Source organism: Podarcis pityusensis (genome assembly GCF_964106645.2).
Source record: "Podarcis pityusensis genome assembly, chromosome: 17".
NCBI classification, from domain to species: domain Eukaryota; kingdom Metazoa; phylum Chordata; class Lepidosauria; order Squamata; family Lacertidae; genus Podarcis; species Podarcis pityusensis.
This window is the reverse complement of record NC_138042.1, coordinates 307,577-334,760: the sequence shown is the minus strand read 5'-3', so window position 1 is coordinate 334,760 and position 27,184 is coordinate 307,577. Positions and strand designations below refer to the sequence as shown.

At 48.3% G+C, this 27,184-nt stretch overlaps 1 protein-coding gene and 1 long non-coding RNA gene across 18 annotated transcripts in view; both read left to right on the top strand.

Annotated features, from left to right (window-relative positions):
* LOC308466635 (methyl-CpG-binding domain protein 1-like) overlaps positions 1–27,184 on the top strand; it is a 179,418-nt gene that overhangs the window by 97,831 nt on the left and 54,403 nt on the right. For 11 of the 17 annotated variants that reach the window (XM_080987537.1, XM_080987541.1, XM_080987531.1 and 8 more), the window contains 2 exons: positions 13,712–13,831; positions 15,615–18,368. In XM_080987537.1, coding sequence (XP_080843663.1) covers positions 13,712–13,831; positions 15,615–16,076 — 582 coding nt within the window. In that variant the 3' untranslated portion in view covers positions 16,077–18,368. Of the gene's footprint in view, positions 1–13,711; positions 13,832–15,614; positions 18,369–27,184 lie in introns of those variants that run through there. The other 6 variants (XR_013980920.1, XR_013980921.1, XM_080987532.1 and 3 more) reach the window with 1 other exon arrangement.
* LOC308466647 lies at positions 5,106–12,350 on the top strand. The gene is made up of 2 exons (XR_013980925.1): positions 5,106–5,604; positions 12,180–12,350. It is a non-coding gene; the product is annotated as an uncharacterized lncRNA (long non-coding RNA).

The following is a 27,184-nucleotide window of genomic DNA, read 5'->3' as shown; positions in this document are numbered from 1 at the left end:
GAACGCTTTGCTCTAAAACCAGCTTGAGCTTCTGATAGAATATGCTCTCTTTCCATCCACTCCACTAATTTATTACATAAATGAGCAGCGTACAGTTTGCTAATAATACTTAATAGACTGATTGGTCTGTAGTTAGCTGGCTCAGTTCTGTTTCCTTTCTTGAATATTGGAATGATGATGGCTAAACCCCAGTCCTCGGGGATAATAGCCGCTTGATTTATACTAGTGAACAAGGCGGCTAGCACAGGGGCCCACCATTCAACATTTGCCTTAAGAATTTCTGGTGGGATATTGTCAGCACCCAGGGCTTTCCCTGATTTAAGAGATTGAATAAGGCCAATAATTTCTTCTGTGGTTACAGGGGGCCATTCCTTGCCAAATTCACTTGAAGCAGGAAGCAGAGCTGGGACCAGTTGATTTGATGAATATAATGAGAGGAAATAAGCCTCCCATGCTCCAGCGGGTATAGAGTATTCAATTTCAATCGGGGAGTCTCTCCAGTTTTTTGCAATTATTTTCCAAAACGTGGCAGAATCTTTTCTTTGGGAGGCCTCCACTAGGCACTGCCAATCCTCCCTTTGTGCCTGGAGCTTTTTCTTGTTAATCAAAGCTTTATAACTGCGTTTTAACTCAAACCAGTCTAATGGAAGCGAAGGCAAGTTCGCTGATCTATAGTTCCTGTACTTATCCAGCAGGAGGCGTTTCATAGCCATGCATTCTTGGTCAAACCAAGGTTTGGATTTGTTAGAGTGTAGAGATTGCCGTGGCGTTTTTTTGTTGGTCAGATAAGGTTGTAGGGACGAAATCAGTTCCCGGAACATGTCTAATCTAGCCTCAGGAGTTGGGGAATTAACGAGGTTCTCCTTTCTAGCAAGAAAAGTATCTGAGTGAAGTCTTTCCGATATTTCATCACTCAATTTGCTGGACCATTTAATGCGTGAGTATCTTAGCTCCATGTTTTCGAAACATGGGGCTACAAGTTTATCAGAGCAAAATAAATCTTTTCTCACATCCAGTATTAAACAGAGCGGTAGATGGTCGCTGTCAACCCTCTCCACCACTTTACATTCCCGTGCTCTGCTCAAAAGGTTAGATGACACCAGGACATAATCGATAGTGGAGGCTCCCATGTTGGATATAAATGTAAATTCCCCACTGGGTTCTCTGTCGACACGACCATTTAATACAGTCAGATCCAGATTGTTGGAAAAACGTAGAAGGCATAATCCTGCGTAGTTGCAGCCCTTGTCTTTTGAGAGCCTTGGGGGAATAGAATGGGCTTCTTCAGAAATGGGAGGTACGTCATGGAAATGAGCATATAACGCTTCATCTGATTGGCCAATTCTGGCGTTTAAGTCCCCAGCCAGCAGCACTGCCGCTGCAGGAGTTTGATTCATTAGCTCATCGACATATGCTTCTAGCCTATGCCAGATATTTTTGGTAAGCTGTTTGCCTCTTTGGGGAGGGGCATATATATTAATCAATAGAAGTGTGCAATATCTGCATTTCATTAATAATGCCATGGCCACACTGTTCAGAGGCTCCAGCTCGACGAAAGATGCTCTCAGCCTTGTGGATATTAGAATGCCTAGCCCACCCTTAACTCGTCCCCCTTTGTTGCTTGGTGAACCTGCGAGCGAAAATGAGGCAAAACCATTTACATCTAAAACCCCTGTTAGCCATGTCTCTTGCAAGAAGACTATATCATGATCTTGAATAAAATTGACAAATGATTGATCAGTCGCCTTGTTGAGCCAACCAGCAATGTTCCATGATAAAAATTTAAGATTGGCTTTATCACAGTCGAGTCTTTGTCAATTATTACCTAACGTACTTTTAGGGTTTGTCGCTTTATGTATCGGTCGCCTATCGTCTTTGTATGGCGGGCTATCCAGCCGCTCTATGATTTCAATAGGTGGATGCAAAGTGCTCACGTTTGTGAACACCGGATCTTTATTATGCATAAATTCCTTCTGTAGATATTCTGTTGCGGCCTGATTTTGGCCCAATTCTGTTTCATCTAGGTATCTCATTTTGTCCCATACGTCTGGTGGGGTCACCTTAGGGATATTTCTCCTTCGGGGGGGGGTGATGGAGTGCTCTCCTTGAAGGGTGGCACATTCTCTCTTGGTGGGAAGTTAATCTCCGCTTTAATCTGATGGTTACGTGTTGTGGTCTTTTTTTGGTCTCCCTTAATAACCTCGTTGCCTGGAGCTCTCTCGGCCAGCTTATCTCTTAGCTTGTCTAGTCTTCCCAAGATGTCAGTTTGTATTAATGGTGGGAACATCCAGAATTGGTCAATTAGGATGTTTTCTTCCATAGTAAAGAGATCCTCACCTTTGCTCACAAGGCGTTGCGGATTCTGTTTGTCAGGCCATAATTTTGAGAGTTGTTTCCCCTTTCTAAGATTTGCCTGCTTAGTTTTCAAAAGGGGGCTCAAAGGAGCCTTATTTTCAAAGAGCCTAAGTATTGTTATCCGTGCTTTTAAAAAGGCAAGTCTTGACCTAAAAATAAACTTGGCCAGGTTCTGATCCCTAAAAGTGGTCAGTGCTCTCACTGAGTGACCATCATAATGTAGATATTCCACCGAGGTGATATCATTAGAATTAACCATTCCTGGCAGTATGTCATTTAGGCTAGATACAAAGTTCATTATTCGCTGTTTCCCTGTAAGGAAGCCCTTAGGCTTCGGGAAGTTCATGAATACCAATTTTTGGGGATTTAAGATCAAATTCCAATCTCTTTCCTGACTGGAGGCTTGCCAGGTCTGAAGGGGGGTATCATCTCTACTGAACGCTTCCTCTTCCTCGCTGTTCGATTTGCTAAGTGTTTTATTGCCTTCATAGGTAGAGGCCTCTACTTCCGCAGCATCAGGTTTGTTAAATAGTTGGTTATCCAGGGACTGAATTGTTACTTCTGCCTTCTCACTTGCTACTGGAATCAGCCTTGGCGAGTCCTCCTTAGCCGGTTGCTGTGTAACTATCTTTGTTTCTCTCTTTTTTCCCTTCTTTTTGCTGCCCCGTGTGGTCGATTTATTTGGGGCCGAGGGAAGAAGTTTGAACAATTTCTGCCAATGTATGCTTCGATTACTGCAGGTGTACTTGGCTTTCCTTGTTGTTTTGATATTTTTACTTTTCTTCACTTTTACCCTTGAGTTATGTCTTTGCAGATTCTTATTTATTACTGGTTTGTTCGTCCCCACTAGCTCAACTGTTTTATATTCTTGGTGCATATCATTTAATTTTATCTCTTTTAATTGAGGTGTGAAATTTTCTACTAACGTCAGCAGTAGCCCATTTGTTATTGTTAGATAATTTTTTATGTTGGCTAGATCAGTACTTATTGCTAGGGAATACTCCAAAGGGTGGCCGTCACTCAATTCTGTTTGAGAGTATTTTGAAATAGATATCTGGTTTTGATGGGTTGGTGTAATTTCTTCCGTGGGCAGCTGTTCCTTAGTAATAGAGGTATTTCCCTCCTGAAGTTCCTCGGCTAAAGCTAGTTCTTGCGCTAGGCTGCATGGGGAGTTAATATTTCCAGTATCTTGATATATCTCTTTAGGATAAGACGTCCAATCAAGAACAGTAAGAGAGGGGGGTATTACTTCATCAAGAATTAACTCTTTTTGTGGACTCTTACCCTCCTCCATCTTAGGAAAATAATTTGTGATTTTGCTTTGTCTTTTACCAGGGCCCGGGGGGCTGATTGCCGAGTCAGGCAGTATACCCAACTCCTTATATGTTCTTCTAGTAAAAACCATGGTAAAAGTTGTCTTAATATAGAGAGAGGGCAGTTTACCCCGGGTGTGACTGCCTTAAATTGGGGGGCAAGTGGGGGTGTCAATCTATATTCCCACCTGCTCTCTGCAGCAGCTTCCTAATGTGCTCATCAACAACCTCAGTATATTTCTCTATTTTGAGTTCTCTGCTTTTAAATCTTAGCGATTATCCTAAGCCTGTAGTTTTCACCTCAGTCATGCGACCAGCGCTGTTTCACAAATGCTGCAACCTAGTCGGAATATAATAATAAAACAAAACAATGCTGCCAAAGAGACAGCAGTAATAAAATGGCTAAAAACTACGTTAAAATTAAAATTGCCTTATTTAGGCAATTTATGTGCAGCTGGAAAAGGATAATAATGGAGTTTGGCTATAGCGCATGTGCAGCTATGATAACCTTGTATTTCGGGCCCTAGCTTAGTCTTTGGAGACCATCTCCCACCGCCCTATACTGAACGAAGGATATCCAAGAGCCCCAGAAGGGAAACTTTCTGTGGGCTGGTTCACTGACTCCTTCTAAGCAGTCTTTCAGAGGCCTACCACATAAGGCAGGGCACAGGACGATATCTTGCTGAAGCCGGTTTTCCAAACCTCCAGAGGGTCCTATCCGATACACTGTTATAGAGTTATTGTGTAGATTAAAATCTTCCTGTAAAAAACTCAAGATGCCTTCACCAGGAGTCTCTGAGAGTATAAATGCTGGTCTCCTCAGAACAGTTTGTTAAAATGGAGAGTCTTTCCAGCTACTGTACTTCCTCTTCAGCTGCGAAGCAGGAATGCTGTCCCCAGCTAGTTCACACAGCCCCCCAGCTGGGCGGGGGTCAGTTAACCCCCGAATCTCCAAGCTTTATCTTTCTCTGTGTTCAGCAGAGCTGGGTGTCTATGGGCCAGTCTCAAAGCAGGGCTCACAGTCGTGTCTCTCCTTACCCTCCTTCTCCAGGCACCGTTGGTCCGGTAAGCAGTTCACAGTTCTGTCTTTAGACCTCTTCTCTCTCTGCTCTCAGTTCAGGCAGCAGCTTTCTCTCCTCTCTGGCAACCTTGACCGGGCGGCTGATAAGGAGGGAGGGAGCAGGCTGGGACAAGCTGAAGACAAGCTGAAGCTCGCAGAGCCAACAGGAATTATGAAAGTGCTCAGAGTCTTTAAAATGTTTTCCGTTTGTTAGAAATTGGCATCCGGCGGGCAATTAAGATAAGGTTTTAAAAGAATAAAAGTGAGCGCCGGAGAGCGTGACTTGCCTCGGCGCCATCTTGCCTCCTCTCCGAATCAGGGTGGTGACATTCATCAGAAGGTTTCCAAATGCTGTTGTTATGTTAAAAGAGATTCAGTATACCAAAAAAGAAATATGAAATCCTAACACCTGGGCTGTAGGGCTTGAGTGTTCAAAATCACCAGTGGTGTGTGCCTCCTTCCGAAATATTGCTGTTTTTATTCTTTATATATATATTTATACCCCACCTTTTTTCCTGATGGAACTCAAGGTGGCTTGCAGATAAAAACAAGAATTGCTAAAAACATAGAAGCTAGTTTTGATCCTTGGGTTCCTACACTATCACAACCACTCCTTTGCTTTGGATATCTCCACAAAATGCTTGTTTAGTCCCTTCCTTCCATATTTCCAGTAAGGAAAAGCCCACAACTATTGTTACTCCTCCCCCATTTTTTAATGCATGAAGCATACCGTATTTTTCTCTCTATAACACGCAGATTTTTTCTCCTTAAAAGGAAGGAGTGTGTGCTATCTGTGCGTGTTATTGAGCGAATGTGTGGTCCCTGGAGCCGACTGGCGCGAGTGGAGGCAAAAATCAGGCAAAAATCAAATCGCGCGTGTCAGGGGTTCAGGAGCAGAGGCACAGGAAAGGGAGGAAATAGAGAGCGAGGGGGAGGAGTCCGAAGGTAATGTTAGCGATGACAGCGGTCCGAGGTCTCTGAGTCTTTCCAGCGAATCGGAAGATTCACAGAAAGGGGCTCCCATGGTCAGAGCAAGGGGGGTGCCGAGGGGGACACCCCAGGAAGAAGGGGCCAGAGGGGACTCAGAGAGAAGCAGTTGGAAATCAGGACCAGCGTCCACACCAGAGTGCAGTAGGGGGGAGGAGTCCCAGGCATCGGGATCAGGCGGCGCACTGCCAGTGGGAGGACATGAGTCAGGATTGGCCACGCCTCCATCGGGGAGCGAGGAAACGGTCGAGAGGAAGGTTGAAGGCTGGGCGCGCGCGCCAAGTTCAAATGTACAGGAGGGCGGTGCAGTTGGCAGCCCGGATAGGGAGCCAGGTCCCAAAGCCCGCCGAAAAGACGGGGAGGAGTCAGGGGGGTCAACGTCAGCGTCAGAAGAATCCAGGAAGGAAGGGACCCCGGGGGGTAGCAGGACCCAGAGGAGAAAGGAGAGACGGAAGAGGTGGAGTAAGGCTAGAATCTTAAACTGGTGTACAGGGGGCGGAGACTCAGATGGAGCTACGCCGATCTAACCATGAGACGTAGAGTTGCACGCAGCAGCTTGAGAATGGAAACTGTAACTCAATAAAGACTTTTGTTTAATGATCGCTGGCTAGCGTGATCCTCTGTGAGCTAGGATCTGGAAGCAGCTCTGACAGTAAGCTCCATCCCTTAAATTGTGGGCATCTACGGCCTCGCGGAGAGGAGGGAAAGCGGGTGCCTACTAGCGAGCTCACGAACGGCAGACAATATGACGGCCGAACAGCAGATAGCGGAACTCAGAGAAGCAGTGTCACGACTGAATGCCGAGGCTCTTGCATCCAGGAAGAGAGAGGAGGACGCAGCTGCCGCCTACAGGGATCTCCAGGTCAGGTTGGAAGTGCTTACGAAGCAAGGGCAACTGACACCCAAACCGGAGGGGATTGGGTTGGGGAGACGAACAGGCGGTCTGGTCTCTCACTTCGATGGGAATTTGCAACAGTACCCCAACTTTAGAGCAGATGTAATGTGTGCACTGCAACTGCTGAACAAAGACTTTAGAGATGAGCAAGAGAAGGTGGGATTCATCATGTCCCATTTGCATGGAGATGCTAAAGCATGGCTGCGCAATTTGTGGAGAGATAAGGATCCGGCGCTCCAAAATGCGGATGCCTTTATTAAAGCGATGGATGGGTGCTTTTTATCAAGCATTGACGTGGATCTTGCTCGGCAGCAGATACATGGACTGAAGCAAGGGAGGGCCAGCGTAAGGCAGTACCATGCCCGCTTTTTCGCTTTGGTCAGTGCTCTGGAATGGGACAGAGATTCGGCTCCTGTAAGAGACCTGTTTTGGGAGGGATTGCACGGCTCGGTTAAAGATGAAATTGCGAGGGGGGAGAGACCCCGGACCACGCAGGAGATCGTTCAGAGGGCGCTGGCGGTGGGGGTGCGGCTGGAAGAACGTCCGTGGAGCAGGGACGAAGGGCGTGGAGGGCGCGAACCAGCCAGGGGCTCCTCCTTCCTTCCCAGAGAAGCAGCGCGTGCGCAATCCACGCCTCCGCCAGGAGGAGGAGCGGAACCTATGGAGGTGGGAGGTGCAAGGGCTCAGTCAGCAGCCAGAGCCCTAGCACCGGCAGCAGTGAAAGCGAAGCCTCCTAGAGGGAACAGGAAGTGTTACATCTGCGATGATCCACAGCATATGGCGAAAGAGTGTCCCCAGAGGCTCCACAAGCACACTGCAGCCTCAGCAATGGTAACTGCAGCAACGCAGCAAGGAGAACCACAGCAGGGAAACGACGGAGTCTGGCTGGAGAAAGAGGCACTGGGGCCCAGCCAGACGTGTCAGTGAAGCAGTCCCCAGAGATTTTACAGCCCATGGACCCCCTCCCGCCCAAACCAGTAGTGAGGCTCACCGCGTCGCTCCAGCTGCCCAATGGAATCACCATGGACGTGCCAATCACCATTGACTCCGGAAGCAATGCGGACTTTATAGGGCAGGACTTTGTCGACCGGCACGCTATACAGTTGCTGCCTGCCACGCTGCCCCTGCAGGTTGTCACGGTGGATGGCAGGGAGCTGCTAGGGGGGCAAGTGGTGAAGCAGACGCCACCAATGGTGATGCGACTTGGGAATCACAGGGAAATCATCAGCTTCAATGTCACTCAACTATCGGACACGCCCATTGTATTGGGCATGAGTTGGCTGGACAAGCACAGCCCGACGCTGGCTTGGTACCAGAGGCAGCTGACCTTCGGCTCTTCCTTTTGTGCTGAACACTGCATCGTGCCCCGGCAGGAAGGAGAGGAAGAGGAGTCACAGCTGCAGCTAGGCACGCTGCAAGCGGTTCCCCACAAGTACGCAGAATTTTTGGAGGTTTTCTGCGAGAAGGAGGCAGACAGGCTACCCCCCCACAGACCATATGACTGCAAAATTGACCTGCTGCCGGGGGCGGCGCTGCCCAAAGGGAAGCTGTATTCCATGTCTGAGGACGAACTGCAGGAACTCAAAGAGTTCATAGATCATAATTTGGAGCGCGGTTTCATCCGAGAGTCCAAGGCAGCGGGGGGCAGTCCGGTATTCTTTGTTAAGAAGCGGGACACGCCCCAAAAAAGACTTGTAGTGGACTATCGCATTTTGAACAGTGTGACCAAGCCATCGGACTTCCCCATGCCCCGAATCGACGACCTCCTCGCAAAGGTACGGAAGGGCAGCGTGTTCACCAAGTTGGACCTGCGAGGGGCGTACAACCTCATTCGCATGCGGGAAGGAGATGAGTGGAAGACAGCCATGTTCACGCCCCTGGGCACCTACGAATATAGAGTTATGCCTTTTGGATTGCAAAATGGTTCCCACGTTTTTCAAGCTTTCATGCATCACGTGTTGGCGGGGCTCCTCTACAAGACGTGCGTCTGTTTCTTGGATGACATCCTGATCTTTTCGGAATCGCAGCAGGAGCATGACAGACACGTCAAGGAAGTGCTGAGCAGGCTACAGCAACATAGGCTTTACGCCAAGCTGGAGAAGTGCCAATTCGACGTGACGGAGGTGGATTTCCTGGGCTACAACTTGTCTGACAAGGGGCTCTCCATGGACAGCGCCAAGGTTCGAGCAGTGTTGGATTGGAAAAGCCCACGCAACCGGAAGGAGGTCCAACGGTTTGTCGGCTTCGCGAACTTCTATCGCAAGTTTATCAAAGGCTTTGCGATGCAGACAGCGGCCATCACGGACACGCTCAGCTCCAAGAAAAAGAAGTTCATCTGGACAGAGCAGGCGGAGCAGTCCTTTCAGGCACTCAAGCGTCTCTTCGCGTCGGAAGAGCAGCTGCTTCATGTCAACCCCAGCAGGCCGATGAGGGTGGAGACAGACGCTTCGGACAGAGCCGTGGGAGCAGTCCTGCTGCAGAAAGACCCGCAGGGGGCTTGGAGGCCGGGAGCGTTTTACTCCAGGAAGCTCAGCAAGTCTGAACAGAACTACACCATCTGGGACAGGGAGTTGCTGGCCATTCATGCAGCATTCAAAGCGTGGAGGCACTTCCTGATCGGCGCCAAGCACACGGTGCAGGTCTGCACGGACCACAAGAATCTGGAGCACTGGCGCACGGCACAGTTCCTGAACCAGAGGCAGATACGTTGGGCTGAGTTCTTTGCGAACTTCGACTTCCGAATAGAGTATGTCCCGGGGGACACCAACATCATGGCGGATGCTCTCTCCCGTAAGCCACAGTATCTGGAGGAGGCAACGCCAGCGGCCGCCATGCACATCTTCGCACCGACAGTGTGGGCGTGCGCTGCTGCAACAGTTGACCTGGAGGCGGTGCGACGAGCGTTGCAGGATGACTCCTTCGCGCAAGCAAAGATGGCAGAGGTGCGCAAGGGCACGGCAGCGACCGACGAGTTCCAGCTGCGAGATGGATTGCTCATCCGTAAAGGGGCCATCTACGTGCCGGGAGACGAACTTCGCGCCAAGGTACTGCAGCAGCTGCACGACGCGCCCACTGCCGGGCACTTTGGCAAGGAGAAGACGGTGGAATTAGTCGCCAGAGACTTCTGGTGGCCCGGAATGAGAGGGGAAGTCGCGGACTACGTGGCGAGGTGTGACACCTGCCAGAGGGCCAAACCAGTGCACAGACCGCCGGCCGGACTGCTGGAACCGCTGCAAACTCCGTTCGAACCATGGGAGAGAGTGGCCCTGGACTTTGTCACGGATCTGCCCAGCTCGAGGGGCAAGACGGCAGTGCTAGTGGTGGTGGACATGTTCACCAAAATGGCCCACTTCATTCCGTGCGCAAAGGTGGCCACAGCGGAACAGACCGCCAAACTGTTCATAGACCACGTGTTCAGGGTTCACGGTCTGCCACGGTCTATCCTGTCCGACCGGGGGCGACAGTTCATCTCGAACTTCTGGCAGATGCTGATGGGTTTCCTGAACGTCAAGATCAACCTAGCGTCGGCAAGACACCCGCAGACCAACGGACAAGCGGAGCGAGTCAACGCCATCATGCAGCAGTACCTGAGATGCTACGCAAATCAGCAGCTGGCAACATGGGTGGACTACCTGCCGCTCGCTGAGTTCGCCTACAACAACACGAAGCACGTGTCCACGGGGGTGACACCGTTCTTCGCCAACAACGGGAGGCATCCCAGAACCTTCCCGGGATTAGAGAGACTGGGGGAGGGGGAGCCACAGGCAGCGGAAGCCTTAGCGTCAGAGTTGCAGGAGGTTCACGAACAGCTTCGGAGGCAGTTAGAACTAGCAAAGCACGCATACAAACTGCAGGCTGACAAGCACAGAAGGGTTGGGGAAGACATACAGGTGGGAGACTGGGTTTGGTTAGCAGCCCAGGCGGTGCCGGCCAGATCGTTAGCGAAGAAGAAGCTCGGACATAAGCAGCTAGGCCCTTACCAAGTCGAGGCACAGGTCAATCCAGTGGCCTTCCGGTTGACACTTCCGGAGGGATCCAGAATGCACCCAGTGTTCCATAGATCAGTGCTCACGCCCTACAAAGCACCTCACAGATTTCAGGAGCCGGGCACGGCACCAGACCCGCTCAGGGAGACGCCCCCAAGGAGGGGGTCGCCAAGGGGGAACCCATCAACGAGGTCACAGAGATTTTAGACTCGAGATGGGGGGAAGAGGGTGTAGAATATTTTCTCGCCAGAGAAGGTACCCCGGCCAGCGCCAACAGTTGGGTGCCGGACTATGCCTTGGACGAGCCTCTTCTCAAGGACGAGTTTCATGCCCTTTTCCCACACAGGCCCATGCCAGCCGAGTATTTCGACGACTGGCTTTTCACACCCACATTTTCAGCCAGCACATTCCAGGGGTTCACCTCGGACGAGGAACCGGCACTAGAAACACGTTCCCCGGAGGGATCACCCTTGGGGTCGGCCTCAGACCGTTCCTATTGGTGGGACGATCGACCAGAGGAGCAGTGGCGCAGGAAGTGGCTGGGGGGTCCTTGGCAGGCAACGTCCCCGGAGGAGACCGGGGGAGAGACGGACATGGACGTGTTGGGGGAGGACCTTGGGTTCGAGCACGGCGGCAAAGAGATGGAAGCAGAGGAAATCGAGGTCGGCGAGAGCACGGAGGACGAGCCGGACTTATCCGGCTGAATGCACGCCACGGGGGACGAACTGTATCCGGCACTCACCCCCACAACGACGGAGCACCCAGTACCCACACCTGAAGGAGGGGAGGGGGGAAGGGGGGGCTTCGAGGGCGGGATGGATGTCAGGGGTTCAGGAGCAGAGGCACAGGAAAGGGAGGAAATAGAGAGCGAGGGGGAGGAGTCCGAAGGTAATGTTAGCGATGACAGCGGTCCGAGGTCTCTGAGTCTTTCCAGCGAATCGGAAGATTCACAGAAAGGGGCTCCCATGGTCAGAGCAAGGGGGGTGCCGAGGGGGACACCCCAGGAAGAAGGGGCCAGAGGGGACTCAGAGAGAAGCAGTTGGAAATCAGGACCAGCGTCCACACCAGAGTGCAGTAGGGGGGAGGAGTCCCAGGCATCGGGATCAGGCGGCGCACTGCCAGTGGGAGGACATGAGTCAGGATTGGCCACGCCTCCATCGGGGAGCGAGGAAACGGTCGAGAGGAAGGTTGAAGGCTGGGCGCGCGCGCCAAGTTCAAATGTACAGGAGGGCGGTGCAGTTGGCAGCCCGGATAGGGAGCCAGGTCCCAAAGCCCGCCGAAAAGACGGGGAGGAGTCAGGGGGGTCAACGTCAGCGTCAGAAGAATCCAGGAAGGAAGGGACCCCGGGGGGTAGCAGGACCCAGAGGAGAAAGGAGAGACGGAAGAGGTGGAGTAAGGCTAGAATCTTAAACTGGTGTACAGGGGGCGGAGACTCAGATGGAGCTACGCCGATCTAACCATGAGACGTAGAGTTGCACGCAGCAGCTTGAGAATGGAAACTGTAACTCAATAAAGACTTTTGTTTAATGATCGCTGGCTAGCGTGATCCTCTGTGAGCTAGGATCTGGAAGCAGCTCTGACAGCGCGTCTCAGAGAAGGGAAACCTGAAAAGAGGAAGTGGCTGCTTTCCTGCATTCTGCCTCAGGGTCTTACTGCCCACCCTCCTCTGTTTCGTTGCTGTGTTTGCTCAAACGGAACAAAGAGCAGGGAAAGCCCCTCCCCTCCAGGCAAGAAGAGGGGAAAGCAGAGCGTCCTTCCTTCTAATTCCTCTCCGTGCTCCAGCCGGAAAACATGCAGATGGGAGAGAGAGAGAGAGAGAGAGAGAGAGCGCGCGAGCTGGCTGGCTTGGGTGGGTGAGTGGGGGGGAACTTTTGCCTTCCTTTCCTCCCTCCCGTTATACCCCTCTCCTGCATTCTTAGCCAGCTGCTTCTCTGCACACCCCTCTCGTGCTCCTTGTCCCTTCTGTGTTTTTCCTTCCCTCCCCACTTAAAATGTGGTTACAAAGCATGGATCCACATGGATCCTCAGGATCTTTGCATTGGGTCAGCCCAAATTCACCATCAGAGCACATAGCATGTCCATGGCTACAGCCTGCCCCCCCAAAAAATCACGCACCCACTGTTGCCTGGGGCTGCAATGGTGCAAAAACGTGGTTACAAAGCATGGATCCACATGGATCCTCAGGATCTTTGCATTGGGTCACCCCAAATACACCATCAGATCACATAGCATGTCCATGGCTACAGCCTGCCCCCCAAAAATCACGCACCCACTGTTGCCTGGGGCTGCAATGGTGCAAAAACGTGGTTAAAAAGCATGGGTCCACATGGATCCTCAGGATCTTTGCATTGGGTCAGCCCAAATTCACCATCAGAGCACATAGCATGTCCATGGCTACAGCCTGCCCCCCCAAAATCACGCACCCACTGTTGCCTGGGGCTGCAATGGTGCAAAAATGTGGTTAAAAAGCATGGATCCACATGGATCCTCAGGATCTTTGCATTGGGTCACCCCAAATTCACCATCAGATCACATAGCATGTCCATAGCTACAGCCTGCACCAAAAAAATCACGCACCCACTGTTGCCTGGGGCTGCAGTGGTGCAAAAACATGGTTACAAAGCATGGATCCACAGGGATTCTCAGGATTTTTGCATTGGGTCACCCCAAATTCACCATCAGATCACATGTCTGTGGCCACAGCATGAAGCACAAAAATGATACATCCACTGTTTCATTCAGAATGTTTTTTCCCTTGTTTTCCTCCTCTAAAAACGATGTGCGTGTTATGGTCAGGTGCGCGTTATAGAGCAAAAAATACGGTAATCTAAACTTAATATGGTTAATTGCCAAGGCTGTTAGTCACATTGGCTGCAGTCATGACTTGGTAAGGACAATGTCACAAAGAACTGAGCACCACAGCAAGTTGACCACAAATTCATCCTGGCCTTGTGCTGCAGCAGATGTAAAAAGAGTTGCTACCAGCAACGAAAACTTTTCTAGCCTTGTATCTGGTCCATGGTCTCCCATCCTTCCCTGTATGGCAAGTGGTGCTGTTCGCTCTGTGGGAAGTTTCTGAATATTAAAAAGCTCCATGTCTTTTCCTTTCCTCCAGGTCTCAGCAGGACTTCCCCAGTGTAAGAGGGGGCGGGGAGCGCAGGGCAAGGAGCTGGTGGTTCTGGATGATGAAGATGACGAAGAAGTGGAGCACCTGCAGCAATTGCGTCCACCAGTGGTGAGTGATTAAGTTGTTTGGGGCAACTGGTAAGATCCCTGGGCTCTTTGACTTAGGGAGAAGAGAAGGCTTACTTTGTAGAACTGGACTCTGTTCCACATGCTGGCAGGAACAATGCAGTGAGTGTGGCAGGCATGGAGGGAGAGGTCTTGTGGTGCAATTTATACGGCACCCCATTGCAAAAACCACATGGAGATATTTGTAGGTTCATGCCATTTGCAGAAGTGTGATATAGTTTGAGATTGATTGATTTATCTATCTAAAATATTTCTCTACTGCCCTTGAATTCAGAATGTCTGGCGCCTTTTGTGATAGCTAATAAGAAAGGCAATTAGAAAAGCAATTAAGCAGTAAATGACCTCAAAAAGACCTGATCTCAAAATGACCGCAATAAGTGGTCAAAAGTCTTTGCCAGGCGCTTAAGAGATGCTGGTGTAGGGGCCAGGCAAGCCTCCCTGGAGGGCAGGGAGGGGGGGTTGAATTCCATAAGCAAGACACCACTGCAGCAAAGGCCTCTTCCCCATGGGAGGAACTCTGAAGAACATCTCAGTGTCTGAGCAGGCTTAATGGGAGAAGTCAAGGTCCAGGTCCCAGGGCATATAGAGCTTTAAAACAGGGATGGGGAACCTGTGGCTCTCAAAATTTCGGTGGAATACAACTCCCATCATCCCTCACATACAGCATGGCTGTAGCTGATGGGAGTTGTAGTTCAACAATCTGTAGAAGATCACAGATTCCCCATCCCTGCTGTAAAGATAAGCACCAGTACTTTAAATTGTGCTCAGAAATGGACCAGACTGAGTGAATCTCTTGAAGCCTTAGATAGATACGTTTCTAACGTCTGTTCCTAGTAAATAGCCTAACAGCCGTGTTTTGAACTAACTGCAGTTTCCATGCGCCAGATAGTACTAAAATGTGTTCTAACATGGAAGTTTTCAGGGCAGGTCTAAAGCTTGGCTTTCTCTTTGGAGAAGAGATTTCAGCTGTCACACCACTCTTGGCCAGTGGAGGATGATCTGTGCCACTGAGAGCACTTGGGCTTCTAGTGACAACAGTGTGGCTGGATGAGCACCTGCAGATTGCAAGCCTTATCAGGGGGAGTGCAGTCCCTGCTAGATTTGGTGGAACATGACCTTCCTGGACAGAGATGCCACCCACTGACATTACTTCAGCTTTGTTGTGACCAGTCGATTATTGCAGATGGGGGAATCATCTCTTGCAACGACGCATTTTTCACCTCCTGAACCCGGACAGAAAACTACCTTCTGCTCGGCGGAATAAGCCAAGGGCAAGGATTGAGAGGGCAAGTGTTAGGCCATAGTCCTTTGGGTCCCCTGTCCACATCCTCAGGAGCATGGTCTCTAGATGGTGCTCTAGACACATCCGTAGGCTGAATTACTGAGATCCCTTAGCCAAGTCTTCTGCCTCTTCTGTAAACAGAAATGTATCACTTTCTATGAAATATTTTGCTCTGCACCCATAGCACTGTCACACAACTGGAAATGCATCTGGAATTCAGGGGACTAGGTAGTATCTGTTGTGAATGGGGGGAAATGGCAACTCATGTAGGGATTTTTGGGTGGAAGGAGTGCTGGGTTTGGGGGGAGTTGCATACTGCCCCCTTTTCCATCGGAGTCCCAAACTTTGAGCCGGTAAGTGAAACGAAGCACATTTTGCTACAGCCCTCACAAAACAGCTCAACTCATGGGGGCCGCGTTGCTCATATGTTGTGAAGGAGAGAGGGAGATGGTATGAAGCCATTCTTTTGTCTCTCCTTCCACAGATAATGGAGATTTATAGCCTGGGTGGTGCGCAGCCCCTTGCCCAGTTGGACAGCGTCCTGCATGAGTTCTTGGCTGAGCTGAATGAGATCCCTCTCCCTGCTCACTGGGAGGTGCTGTCTCCGCTTTGCGGCCCTGACCTGCGTCTCGTCCAGCGTTCAGAACACTCCACCATGTCCTCAGCTGTCATCTACATCCGCCCAGGCCTCTTCTTCCATGTGGTGGTGCGAAACCTGCCCGTGCCCCCTGAGCATGAACTCTATGCCAGCCACCCTGCCCGCCTCACCACGGTGGACGAGGTGGTGGAACTCATCTGCGACCTGGAGGCCTATCGGCTCTGCTCTGGTTGGCCTGCAGGCTGGCACGCCGGTGAACGCTCCGAGGCCTGTGACGTTCTTGTCTATTCTGGTTGCTGCCCACAGTGCCGGCTCAACCCTTGGCCATCAGGGAGAGGCGCTCGCTGAGAACTGAGTTGGGAGGGGGGATTTGGGGAGAGGACTTGGCCCTGTGGGGCAGTGAATGGGAAGAGGTTTTATTTTGACACTGGAAATGGCTTGGAATATCTAAAGGGATCATTCCTTGCCATAAATAGCTTTATATTTTTTTCTCTCTTGTTCAGTAGCTTGGCACAGAAAGTCCCATTCCTCTTGTTGTCTTCTGCCTCTCTCTACTGGTGAGCTGCTTCTGTGTTTCTGGCACAGAGAGACATTCCTCTCAGAGACTCGATTCCTGTCTTCAGTCGCTTGCTTGTCTCCTGCCAGAGAGTTGCAGTGGGAGCTCAGGGTCCGTTGCCGTAGCCTGTGCTGCTCCCAGTTCCCTGTGCTGGTACAGCCTCCCAGGTTGATGTGGAGGCAGCTTATGTATCAGTGTGGACCTTTCTGTCCATTGCTCCCACTTGCCTGCCCCGCTCAATTTAGCATTGTCCTGGCGACTCCTAGACCTGCAGTATGGTCATCTCCAAACACAGGAAGCATGGGATTTAAGCAAAGCATCTCTTTTGCTATCTCCCCCTCTCTCTCTAAAAAAAGTTCCTCTGGCTGGGACCTGCCCCTTCCTGCCCCAGATCCAGCTAAAACATGGTTGTGCCACTTCAGGCATGTCTTTCCTTTGCTTCAAGGTTGCTGAGTTCAGATGAGTTATTCTGTTTCTGAGGACCAGGAAGATTTTTGTTCCGGGCAGCGGGAAAGACTAAATGGATGTCGCTGGAGTGGAGGCTGAGAGATTCTGGGCTGTCCTGTTCAGGGAAGGTTCTACAGAAGCCATAGCTGCATGTCACTTGCTGACTCCTGGTTTTGTCTTGTGTCTTCCTTCAGTGTGGTGGTGGTGGCAGCAGCAAATGCCCCATAGCCTTTCCCTTGTTCCACTCACCGTCAGTTTTTGTGTGTGTGTGCTGCTTTTCCCTCAGAAGAAAATAATGAAAGTATTCGGGGGGGGGGGATAAATCAGAACTGGTCTCTATTTTTTTTAATGTATTAAATTTTTTAATAAGCAAGCTCTGCTTTGGTTTCCATCTCTCCCTTCAGGTGAGATCAGGGGTGGTGAAGCTGTCGCCTGGATCCTGCTCACCAACCACTTCCAAATCGCCTGCCCTCCCCTGTCTCTGCAGGTCCCTTTTCAGACTCAGGTGCATCCCCATTGCTTAAGAGGTCTTGATACTCAGGAAACTGGAAGCAGCCCTCCTTTCTTGTTCCTGAGCACTAAGACCTTCTCATAGAAGCACTGCACTAGTGGGAGATGACATTCCTTGGAAAGGTAAAAAGGTGGGGCTTTATTCCCCATCACGGGGCGGGGGGTGGGGAGGGTAGAAAGGGAAGAGAGGTTTGGGAAAAGTGAAGAACAAACCGTAATGTGACACATCCCTACTGACAAATGCACACTTCATTTGCAGAATTCCAAGCTCCTCTATTTTGGAATGCTTTGTTTTTAGGAGCAGGCTTCCAGTCACCATGGAAGGACTACAAGAATGTCTTCCATGTCCTGATCTCTTGTGTGCATATCATGTGGCCTTTGGGGGGCGTTCAACGGCATTGGAGGGGCCTCATGACTCCTTGCCACCTGGTGCTGCCTTCCTCCTCCCAAAGTTTTTTGGGGGCTGGCTGCTGTTTTGCCATTGCTGGTGCCCAGAAAATAGTTGCCCACTGCTGAGACTTTTGGACAGGGATGGGAAAGCTGTAGACATCCAAATGTTATGGAACTGCAGCTCCCTTCAGCCCTGTCTATTGGCCCTGAGGGCTGGAGCTGAGGCCAGTTGAAGTCCAACAGCAGCTGGAGGAGCACAGCTTATTCATCCTTGCATAAGCACTTTTTCCACACTTGGCTTCCAGGCAAGCTTGAGTCTTACAACACAAAATTGATCATTTGTTGGCTTCAGGATATGCTGCCAATAGGAGAGTGTCTGCGTGTGTGTGTGTGTGTCTGTCTGTCTGTTTGTTTGTTTGTTTGTTTGTCTGTCTGTCTGTCTGTCTGTCTGTCTGCCTCATGTTCTCTCCCCCCCACTCACCTCCCCAGAGCTTGAATAGAAAATGGGCTCTTGCATAAAGAGACACCAGAACCAAGGTATCCCAAATAATGCTCTGAAAGTAATGAGCAGAGCACCCTGTCTCCTTTCCTGAAGGATGTTTGTCCCATTTCAGAACCAGTGGACCTACTGTCCACTGAGTATGTGGCCAGAGTATGTAGCAGAAGTAGGAAGGGCTGGCCAGAACTATGGATACCCTCGCTTAACAAATGAAAATAAAAAGTAGCCTAACTATAAAGCAGATGTGTACATCTGTGTTGTTCAGCTTCTGCTATTTACAGAAATGATTTCTTCCTTGAGTACTTTAACTCTTACAGCTGGGGAAAGAAGTGTTAAGTGAGGTATGGAATACACATTCCCATTTCATCTGCTTTTAAAACCCCTTTTAGTCCAGCTGTACTTGCAACCATTGCCTTGTCTACTCATTAAAGAAGAGAACTAGTGAGAAGATCAAGACATACGTGGCAAGTCTGCTTACACATCTGAATTCAGTGGCTTCCTCCAGCTGCTGTCGACAGCATTTCAAACTTGTGTCTAGCAGTTGGAAGTCTAGAGCAGTAGAGTGGAAGGACCTTTCTTAGGGAATGGGCTACATTTCCTTGAGGGAATCTTTGGGGATCACATGGGGGGGGGGGTAAATTCAAAATGTTTATTCGGCTTTACGCCCACCATAAAACACAACACAACAAAACAAATCGAATAAAACAGCGGACTCGCACAAGCCATAAGCAATACAATACAGCTCACAGCACACAAGAACAGATATTAACAATTCAAAAGAAAAATTTAAGATTAAGATTAAGATTAAGATTAAAAATTTAGGCACTACGCTAAAATCAATATCTGATGTCATTATAAAAAATTATTATATCAATAATCAGCTAACATTCCATTCCGTCTCTTGTACGAGAGGACGGCTGTTAGGAATTTAGCAACCTGAAGGGTAATATAAGGATCCACATCTTGAAGAACCCAGGCAAGCTGTAAATCTACTGGTTTATCAGCCATAGGCTGGATTATGGAGTTTAGTATACTAGCACGAGCTGAACTGTACATAGGGCAGATAAACATAACATGATGTAGAGATTCCGATGTTTTCATTTCACAAGCACACATTGAAGAGACTTGGCCCTTAGTGAATCTATGTCTCAGCACGTTTGTTGGAAAAACATTGAACCTAGCTCTAATGAAGGCATAACGGTGAGACGCGGTCATAAGCGATGTTAAGTAAGACGGAGCACGGTAGATTGGGGTTATGCCGAAATTTAACGGCGAGCAGGCTCCACCACCAGCTAAGAAATTTTGGTATAGCTCCACATCATCCAGCCTTTGATTTATACACCTTTTTGCCACATTTAGATCCAGTTTGAGCAATTCAGTGGGCGAGATCTCATAGGACAGCAATTTGGCATGGATTTTTCCTGACCACAAATTTGTGAAGTCATCCCGCCACATGCATTGAATGAGATAGTGGTTCGGGAGTTTATGCCATAGGGATATCCAATAGATCAAAACTCTCCTCCATAGAACTAACTCCACTGAGGGGATCTTCATTTCTAAGCGAATAGCCGCATTACTTACGCATGTTGGTAATTTTAGAAGTCGGCGTAAGAATTGGCTTTGAAGCGACTCTAAAGGTGAGAGGTTAGCAAAGGCAGCCCATAAAGGTGCAGCATAGGCCATTGTGGCCATCACTTTGATGCTATACACTTTCAAGGCCGCAGGGATGAATAAGGCCCCCTCAGAGTAGAAAAAACGGAGGAGGGAGTGTGATAGGGCTTTTGTCTTGTTTTGAAGGTATTCAACGTGCGCTTTCCACCCTAAATTATATTGAAAATAAATTCCTAAATATTTAAATTTATGTACTTGTTCAATTTTCTTGCCCTCCAATTTCCATGGATAAAGTTTTCGACTCCTTGAAAATATCAGTACTTTGGACTTGGTGTGGTTGATAGACAGATGATTAGAATGGCAGTATGTCGCAAAAATCTTTAGTGCCCTCCTTAAACCCACTCTGGAGTAAGAGAGTAGTACCGCATCATCTGCGTAGAGAAGTAAAGGACAACGATAATCTGCTATACGAGGGGTGTGGATAAATTTTTGTGAGTCGGCTAATGGGTTCCTCATATCACTAATAAATAAGTTAAAAAGAAGTGGCGCTAAAATACAACCCTGGCGTACACCCTTGTTTACTGGCACTGGGTTAGTTAGGTCACCAGCAGGGGATAATCTCACCCTGGCCACGGACCCGGCATGAAGTTGGGAGATAAGCCACAGGAGCCTTCTTTCTATTCCCCAACCGGCAAGTTTATCCCATAGTAATTTCCTCGGAATACTATCAAACGCAGCTTTCAAATCTATGAAGGCTGCGCAAAGTTGGCCCCGTCGAGGTGTTGAGTATTTCCGGGCTAAGTGATAAAGAATAATTGCCTGCCGGGGGGGGGGGGGGTAAGGCCAGAACTGGCAATGTGCCCATTTGCTTTCTGCCACCCCTTTCCCCCTTCACCATTTCTGTTCCAAATCCACATCCACCACCTGATGCAGCAATTAGGCTTAGGAAAAAATACCCCATTTGCCAATTAGAATTTTTTAAAGAATTGCTATACAAGAGAGAGTTCTGCATCCAGCACTGATTTCAGTACTTACATTGTGTCCCATTTTATTTCTTCATTGTAAAGTGTATTTGCTTGAGGTCTCACATAAATTTTCGGCTTGGACAAAGGGTGAGTGTTAAATTATTTCTTCCCTCACTTTGACATCTTGAACCCATCACTCAGACAACCAAGGAAAATAGATGTGATCTATGCATTGTTGTTTTTTTATTACATTTCTATACTCCTTTCTTCCGAGGAGCTCACAGGAGCATAGCCACTTCTCCCATCACCTCCATTTTATCTCACAATAACCCTGGGAGGGAGGGAAAGAAGTAGGTCAGGCTGAGATGCAGTGAGTGGCCCAAGGTCATGCGTAGAATGGCTGCGGTGGATGGAGTGGAGAGAATATTAAATGGGTGCAGCACAACTGTAAGAGCAAAGGAAAAGATAAACCACATAACTCCCAAAAGCAAACTGCTGAGCAGAAGCAAATAATAATTCTATAAGGTCAAGTCATAATTTATTTGAAGAGCCATAAGGCAAAGGCACTTAAACTGCTGGCCAGAATAGAGGAGGAAGGGGCAAAGTGTGGCCCTTAAATGTCAACAACACCAGCAAGTACCACTTGATTGCAATTGTTATCTTAATTCAGTTTTGCACTCATATTAAAATATTTTCAAAACAACCAGTTGCTTAGTCATACCTTATTTTCTTTAGTGCCACATCATGCTTAAAACCAAACTAAATATCCAAATCCTGCACCCGTTTCACCTCTGATTGTGAACTTCAGTCTTGCTGTGATGTGACTTGCCTTGCTTCAGACACCCCTCCTTGAACCCCTTTTTTGTTTTAGGCAAAACATATTGTACTCATAATCTTACACTTTGGTCTGCTTTCACAGATTTCTGGGAGCGCACACACAGGGAGCCCTGTGGAGAGTACAGTGGTGCCTCGCAAGACGAAAAGAATCCGTTCCGCGAGTCTCTTCGTCTTGCGGGTTTTTTCGTCTTGCGAAGCAAGCCCATTAGCGGTTTAGCGGATTAGCGCTACAGTATTAGCGGCTTAGCAGGCTTAGAGGATCAGCTGATAAGCGGCTTAGTGATCAGCTGTTAAGCGGCTTAACGATAGCTGATAAGCGGCTTAACGATCAGCTGATAAGCGGCTTAGCGATCAGCTGTTAAGCGGCTTAGCGATCAGCTGTTAAGCGGCTTAACGATAGCTGATAAGCGGCTTAACGATCAGCTGATAAGCGGCTTAGCCAATCAGCTGATAAGCGGTTTAGCGGCTTGGGAAAAGGGGGGGGAGGAAAAAAAAACCGCAGGAACTCGCAAGACATATTCGTCTTGCGAAGCAAGCACATAGGAAATTCGTTTTGCGAAGCACCTCCAAAACGGAAAACCCTTTCGTCTAGCGGGTTTTCCGTCTTGCGAGGCATTCGTCTTGCGGGGCACCACTGTACTTGGGGGGGGGAGGTAAGTGGAGAAAGTAATCAAATGAAACTGGGATGTAGATTATTCTTTCTGGAAGCAAATTACTTAAGGCCTAGATTCAACTAACCTGCATGCTAGCAGAACATCTTCCTTGCATTCAGTCCCCATCTTTTCCCAGTAGAGCTCAGAATGTCCCCTATTTGAGACTCTGGAGACCTGCTCCCAGTCACTGTAGTTAATACCAAGCTTGGTCCAGTGCCTTAGTATAATGCAGCTTGCAATCTAATTGTTTCACTTTATTGTGCACTTGTCAGCCCTCATCTGGTTCACTGTGTCCGGTTTTGGGTGCCATGCATTAAAAACACATTGCGAAACTATACTAGAAAGTTAGCAGGGGGTGGCACCAAAGTGCAAATGACCGCAAGTTCTCGGTTCCTTTGGGGGCAGCTGTAAGTTTTCACAATGTTAACTTGGTTAACTACCGGTATATATTTTTGGCTAAAAATGCAGGAAGTGGAGGGCTCCTCTAAGTGTCAGACAAGGTGCATTGCTAATGGGGGATTTCCTCCCAATGCAAATGCCAGTTCCAGAGGGATTTTATCAGGAATGCTGCAAGGGAGGAAGGACTTCAATTCCCCATGCCCACTGCAGTCCAGCTGATGGAATTTCTATTCTAAAAAAAAACCTTGGATGTTAAAAGACAACACCTAATTTAGCCCTCAAGGCACAGGTACTGGATAAATATCACCATGGCTATATTTATATCCAATAAAACTAAATTAGCAAACAAGAAGTTTTCAAGTTTATTTTTGATGCTGTGTGTTTAATATGAAGTCAGTGATAGTTACAAAATTATTTTTCAGAGATTGTTACCTTGCCTTATTTATAAACAGTTATATAATGAACCACTTGCATGTATATTTATTTAAGGTGATTTAATAAGATTATGGAAAAAGCTAGAGAGTTCCAGAAAAACATCTGCTTATGCTTCATTGACTACGCAAAAGCCTTTGACTGTGTTGACCACAGCAAACTATGGCAAGTTCTTAAAGAAATGGGAGTGCCTGATCACCTCATCTGTCTCCTGAGAAATCTCTATGTGGGACAAGAAGCTACAATTAGAACTGGATATGGAACAACTGATTGGTTCAAAATTGGGAAAGGAGTACGACAAGGCTGTATATTGTCTCCCTGCTTATTTAACTTATATGCAGAATTCATCATGTGAAAGGCTGGACTGGATGAATCCCAAGCCGGAATTAAGATTGCCAGAAGAAATATCAACAACCTCAGATATGCAGATGACACAGCCTTGATGGCAGAAAGTGAGGAGGAATTAAAGAACCTTTTAATGAGGGTGAAAGAGGAGAGTGCAAAATATGGTCTGAAGCTCAACATCAAAAAAACGAAGATCATGGCCACTGGGCCCATCACCTCCTGGCAAATAGAAGGGGAAGAAATGGAGGCAGTGAGAGACTTTACTTTCTTGGGCTCCATGATCACTGCAGAGGGTGACAGCAGCCACGAAATTAAAAGACGCCTGCTTCTTGTGAGAAAAGCAATGACAAACCTAGACAGTATCTTAAAAAGCAGACATCACCTTGCCAACAAAGCTCCGTATAGTTAAAGCTATGGTTTTCCCAGTAGTAATGTATGGAAGTGAGAGCTGGACCATAAAGAAGGCTGATCGCCAAAGAATTGATGCTTTTGAATTATGGTGCTGGAGGAGACTCTTGAGGGTCCCATGGACTGCAAGAAGTTCAAACCTATCCATTCTGAAGGAAATCAGCCCTGAGTGCTCACTGGAAGGACAGATCCTGAAGCTGAGGCTCCAATACTTTGGCCACCTCATGAGAAGAGAAGACTCCCTGGAAAAGTCCCTGATGCTGGGAAAGATTGAGGGCACAAAGAGAAGGGGACGACAGAGGACGAGATGGTTGGCACAAAGAGAAGGGGACGACAGAGGACAAGATGGTTAGACAATGTTCTCGAAGCTACCAGCATGAGTTTGACCAAACTGCAGGAGGCAGTGGAAGACAGGAGTGCCTGGTGTGCTCTGGTCCATGGGGTCACGAAGAGTCGGACACAACTAAACGACAATAAATTTCCTATTACATTGTGAACATCTCACACCCTTGAGTGTAATCTTGATTTGCCCCTCTGTGAAAAAGATGACTGTGAAAAATGAAGACTTCCCACTGGAGGAAGAGGGCCAGGTGGAAATCTTCACCAGTTCCCTCTGCAGCACTATTTTCCTTGCTGTTCCAGATCTCCTGAAGAGGCTTTTTGTGGGGCTGAAGGGAGAATCTAAATATTACTGGCCCACACAATATAACTGAGTCCAACACAGTAAGTTTGCTGTCTGTAGGCGTGCATATGAAATTAGATGGTAAATTTTATTGGGAACATTCTCTTGATGCAGAAAACATTAATTTACAAGCAAATAGTCTGAAAGATTAAAATTCAGTTGTTAGCATTTTTTTAAAAAAAGTAGATGTGAGGGTGGATCCATATCTGGAAAACTGAGGCAGTATCATGACATGTATGTGGAAGTTTGGGGCTTTTAACTTAAAAGCACAGAGTCTTGCCACTATTTGTCGTCCTGGTTCAAAATGTGTGTGGGACGAACATCAGCTGGGAGAGTAGAGATTGAGGATTCCTTGACTGGCACAGTCAGTTTGGGACGTCCATTGGCTGGGATGATGGAGTTTGGTGTTTCCTTCAATGAGGCAGTGAATTTTGGGAGACCATTTTCAGGGAGAGTGGAGCGTGCAGGCTCCTTGATTGAGATGGTAGGTTTTGGGGGAGCCTTGACTGGGATCATGGCTTTTGTGGGCTCCTTAACTGGGACAGTAGGTTTTGGGGGACCCTTTGCTGGGAGAGTGGTCTTCGGCCGATCTTCTTTCAATGAGGTGTTGGTAGGTTTTGGATGAAGTTTTGTTGCTGGGACGAGTGTCATAGGGGTGATTTGGTCCTTCTTCATTGGGGGGATGGTAGGTTTTGGATGAAGTTTTGTTGCTGAGACCAGTGTCATAGGGGTGATTTGATCCTTCTTCATTGGGGGGGTGGTAGGTTTTGGATGAAGTTTTGTTGCTGAGACCAGTGTCATAGGGGTGATTTGATCCTTCTTCATTGGGGGGGTGGTAGGTTTTGGATGAAGTTTTGTTGCTGAGACCAGTGTCATAGGGGTGATTTGATCCTTCTTCATTGGGGGGGTGGTAGGTTTTGGATGAAGTTTTGTTGCTGGGACCAGTGTCATAGGGGTGATTTGATCCTTCTTCATTGGGGGGATGGTAGGTTTTGGATGAAGTTTTGTTGCTGGGACCAGTGTCATAGGGGTGATTTTTTCAAGATCACAGTGTGCAACATATTGTTTCATTTCTTGTCCCTTGCAATATTTTCCCCAAGCTCTCCTGTAATGAGAAATCCTTGGTCAAACAACTCAAAAGATGCATAATTAGGGAGACAAAAGTGCTGCTCCTGCTCCTGCTCCTGCATGAATGCCATAAAACAAGTGTTTATGCTATAGTTGGAATATTTTTGTCCATTGCTGTTTGTTATTTATCTGGTTGGGTAGGGTTGGTACCCAGGGCAAATCACACTCAATTGCCCACTTGCCTGCCTTTCTGTGGGGCTCTCCAGGGCACTCACCGTATGGGGCCACCTCCTGCTGCTGCCCCCACTCTCCATCCTGTCCTTCCTAATTAAAATAGTTTTGCTGCCATTCTGGGCTCATCCACATTTCAGCTTGGCCTGCCACTTTCCCCTGGGAAAAGCTGCTGTTTCCTGCAGAATTGGAACAAATGCCAGTCAGGTTTTCTGTGGATTGATTTTTCTTCTAATACAGTAATAAACAGCAGGTTTTTCCAGGGAAAGTGGTGGGCAAACAAAAAGCCTTTTGTACTTTGGGGTAGAAAACATGTAACAAGTAGATGTACTCTGAGGAAGCCAGTTCCTTCCTAGGAATGCTGCATTCTGGGTGAGTGTCTATACTGTTTATGCTTTGCTGCAGCAGCTAGAAAATCTTTTCAAGAATAAAACCAAACTTTTGACTTTTTTAAAACAAAAATGTCTAGCCCCCATGGCAAAGTGGCAGCAGCACAGCCACCTTGCCCAGAATGCAGCACTCTGAGGAAGAACAGGCTGCGTTAGCAGCAGCAAAATGTTTTTAAATCTAGGGCGAGAGGAGTAGGAGCAGCAGTCCCCCACCTTGGCAGCTCTGCATAAAGCTCCCCCCCCCCCCAAAGCATGGGACTTGGGACATTTGTCCTGATTTGCCACACTGTGGGAACAGCATTGGTGGCACTCATTTACAGAGTTGGATGACATCTCTGGCTCAGCTATCCTTTATGTTCTTAGCTAAGATCAGGCACAGATTCTCTTCCATTGTAGGTGCTCTCCAATGCATTATTTCCTTCTGTTATGATTTCCGCATTAATTTCAATGGATTTATTCTGAGTAAATATGTTTACTCTGAGTAATATTCTGAGTAAATTATGTTTATTAGCCACTTTTTCTCCAAGGAGCTCATGGTTCTCCCCCTCCTTATTTAATCCCCACAAAATCCCAGGTCCGGCACTTTAGGCACTACACCACACTAGTTATTGACTTGGTGCAGACAACCTTGGTGTCTACAGTCAGCAGCAATGTCCCACCTTTTGCCAAAGTTCCCAGCTCAGAGGATAGGCATATACATCTTCCTTGTATGTGTCTGAGGACGTGGGGGAAAGAACAGGGTTGGTGACAACCATAAATAAGGATTGGCTCCTAAGCCTAGACAAGATCTCCAGGCACCTATGGAAAAAGATGGGTATCTAGCAGAGTTTGAAGTCCCATAGGTCTATCCTGCAGCTGACCTAGATTAAGGCTATCTGTTTACCATGCTTTGAAGCCCTTCTTTCCTTGCACGACCCTCTTTGCACAGTCAATGTCATCTGTAATGTTGTCATCCTGGAGAGCTGAAGGAAAGATGAGAGTCGGGGAGGGGGAAGAGTCGGAGAATGAGCTGAAAAGTAATTATCATTAAATAC